The following is a 2,920-nucleotide window of genomic DNA, read 5'->3' on the forward strand; positions in this document are numbered from 1 at the left end:
TCTTTTCTGAAAGGCTCCTCGGGAATCCTCGGGCATCCTGGGTGCCTTGTCAGCAGCATCCCCTCGGACTCCCTGCACACTTGAAGACAAACAAGTGTAGGGGTGCGAGGTGCAGAAGGTCTGAGGGCAGCTCGCTGGACACAGGGAAGTCACAACAGCTCCCGGCCACTGGCTGTCTTGTTAACTTTGGACAGGCCTTCCCGAAACCCAGAGTCTGTCATCCTGGGGAAGAGTACACAGTAGAAGCAAAGTCTAGCAGCTGAATGGGAGCAGACCCTGCCAGGAGCCGCTTTAGCCCCACCTACTCCCATTCCGTCTTTCCCCTCCCCACCCCTAGACGTAGCCCAGTGGTTAGTACATCAGTCTCATCCCTGCTGTCAAACCTGCCTAGCTCCCGCCACTCCAGAGCTGTCCAGTCCTGACCCAGCTTGCCTCTGTGGCTTCTCAGAGGTGGGTGCCACAGCCCACCCTCCTCTACCAATAATCTAACCCCACCCCTACAGTGATTCCAGACCTGTCCACCCTCCACATTCCTGTAGATCACCTAGAGCCTAACCCTCATCCTCCGCAGCCTACCTCAGAGCCAGCTCTGTCCCACTCCTAGGTATCTCTAAGCACTTGGACCAGCATTAGAGCCACCCATACCCTACCTTTGGCCCCTTTTGGCCCCACCACCCACAATCCTGCCTAGCCGCACCCCCAAAAGCAGCCAAGGCCTAGGCCATCCTGCTCTATGAACAGTGTTCTGGGCCAGCTCCAAAGACACCTTGGTCCTGCCATGTCCCACAGCTTTGCTCACACTTGCTCCATCTGTACGTCCTCCTCATCCTCCTGCGGCAGCTGCAGGTAGGGGTTGTCTCCAGCTGGCTGGAACTTGTAGCCAGTGAGCACGAAGAAGGCCAGTGTGGAAGTCTCCACCAAGAGCTGGGGGCAGGGCATGGGGTTAGGTGGGGCTTCCTGGTCACCCACATTCTCACCGACTCACACCCTCCTTGGGGACCCCGCCTTATTCACCTGGTACAGCCACTGCCACTGGAAGGGCACTGCTACTCGCAGCAGGATCGCGATGATGCGCGTAAAGTAGATATAGCAGATGACCTGTGGGTATGGAGTTGGCGGGGGGGGGGGGGGGGGGGGGGGGGGAGAGGGAGGTATGGGCACAGGACAGAGGTCCAGTCAAGGCTAGGGCTCAGGGGCAGAGGGCAGCAGGGGTGGGACTCAGGCCTGAGGGAAGGCAGGACTCCTACCATGATGTAGTAATGTCGGAACAGCTTCAGCCTGGCCAGGTTCACTGCCACTGTGGGTGGGCACAGAGTAGGGTAAGGAGGATAGCTAAACCTGGCAGGAGCGGAGGGCAGTAGAAAAGGGGACAGGGTCTGGGAGCAGATCCAGGGCAGTAGGATGAACAGTAGCAAAAGTAACTGAGAAGTGTATGTGGGTGACTGGATGACTGGGGACAGAGGAGTAAGACGCGCACAGCCATGTAGACAGTGGATCCCAGCGCCTGGTGTCAGAGAGAAAGCAGGGCTAGGACAAAGCCCAGGAGGGGACCTCACCTTTCCCATCAGTGCCGGATGCATCCTGCAGATGCCGAATGGACCTGGGGTAGGTGGAGGAATACAGGGACTGGTCAGTATTGACCCTGTCCAGTGAACAGGAGTCTTCTCTTGGGTAGGGGAGGGGCCTCAGTGGGTTGAAGGGCAGGTCCAGGGCCTCACCAGACCACTGGGAAAAGGATGGCACCACAGCAGATGAGATCTACCAGGAACAGGATCTCCTTCCAGAGCCCATAGTCGCTGGCGCCCTCCTCACGGGATTCAATGACAATGTATGCCACATTAGCCAGGACCTGTGGGGATGGCAGGGTACCAGGTGGCATCATCCCCAACACCACGGACTTCCTTCCTCTACACCTGAGCATCCCAGCCTGTATCAATCCCTAGCATTCCTCTCTGAATCTCTCCCTACATGTCTCCATTGTCGCCCGAGCCTCCCTCCCTGTGCCCTCATAGGTTCCCCCCACACACCGCATACCTGCAGGGGGATCACAACCCCAAAAATCTTCTTCTCTTTGTCCGACAGCACGTACTTCACAAAGGCCCAGCCTGAGCCGATCAAGGCGACGGTGATGAAGAGAAGGGCGCCCTTCAGCCTGGGAGACCACAGCAGCTCTAATGACGAGGTGGCCAACCAGCCCTCCCTGCTTGCCTCCCCCACCTGTGTGCAGAGCTGGGCGACTCACAGGTGTGTGATATAGTGCATGACGGCAAGGCCTTCGATGGGGTGGCCCTGGCTGTTGATGAAGTAGTAGTTGATCTGGAGGTGGGCAGATGCATGAGCAGTCAGAGAGGAGGATAGGGACTAGGGACGAGGGATGTTAGGAACACAGAGAATAATTATGGAACAAGCAGGTGATTGGGGGGTGCGGTGAGATGAAGGTCACAGTCAGTCACCATGGGCTCCCTCCACCCAAGAGACAGGTTGGGGGGTGGTCAGACAATAGGGTGGAAAGTCAGCATTGACTGGGCCAATGAGTGTTCCTGGAGGATGGGTGGCAAGAGCTGGTCTGAGTGGAAGAGAGATGAAATGGACAAGGTGCACAGGCAGACAGATGTCCCATCTCACCATCCCACCCTTGTGTTGTCACTGGGCCCTGTGTGCTCACGCTGTGGAAGAGTAAGGAGACACTCTTGGTGAATGCCAGGGCTGCCATGAGCCAGTGGATCTTAAAGACACTGTATCTGCCAGAGGGAGAAAGGGGTAGAGAGCGTTTGCTGAGGTCAACAGGTGAGGCCATCAGTGGAGAGGAAGGTGGGGGTGGGGTAGAGAGGGGCTTTACGTGTTCTTGCAGAGCACAGACACCCAGAAGATGTCCGCGGCTAGAAAGCAGGCAGACATGACCAGGTAGAGTCTGAAGAGG

The 2,920-nt window shown here is 57.4% G+C and overlaps 1 protein-coding gene across 3 annotated transcripts in view; it reads right to left on the minus strand.

The window, feature by feature from the left end:
• Positions 1 to 2,920, minus strand: part of Gpr108 (G protein-coupled receptor 108) — a 13,294-nt gene continuing 10,374 nt past the window's right edge. For all 3 annotated transcript variants that reach the window (XM_031348173.1, XM_031348172.1, XM_031348174.1), the window contains 10 exons: positions 2,840 to 2,871; positions 2,666 to 2,741; positions 2,243 to 2,316; positions 2,035 to 2,152; positions 1,719 to 1,849; positions 1,557 to 1,600; positions 1,248 to 1,297; positions 1,015 to 1,098; positions 800 to 924; positions 1 to 222 (listed from right to left, as the gene is read on the minus strand). In XM_031348173.1, the coding sequence (XP_031204033.1) occupies positions 150 to 222; positions 800 to 924; positions 1,015 to 1,098; positions 1,248 to 1,297; positions 1,557 to 1,600; positions 1,719 to 1,849; positions 2,035 to 2,152; positions 2,243 to 2,316; positions 2,666 to 2,741; positions 2,840 to 2,871 (807 nt within the window). In that variant the 3' untranslated portion in view covers positions 1 to 149. The remainder of the gene's footprint in view (positions 223 to 799; positions 925 to 1,014; positions 1,099 to 1,247; positions 1,298 to 1,556; positions 1,601 to 1,718; positions 1,850 to 2,034; positions 2,153 to 2,242; positions 2,317 to 2,665; positions 2,742 to 2,839; positions 2,872 to 2,920) is intronic.

The sequence above is a fragment of the Mastomys coucha genome, unplaced genomic scaffold, assembly GCF_008632895.1.
Source record: "Mastomys coucha isolate ucsf_1 unplaced genomic scaffold, UCSF_Mcou_1 pScaffold3, whole genome shotgun sequence".
Taxonomy (NCBI): Eukaryota; Metazoa; Chordata; class Mammalia; order Rodentia; family Muridae; genus Mastomys; species Mastomys coucha.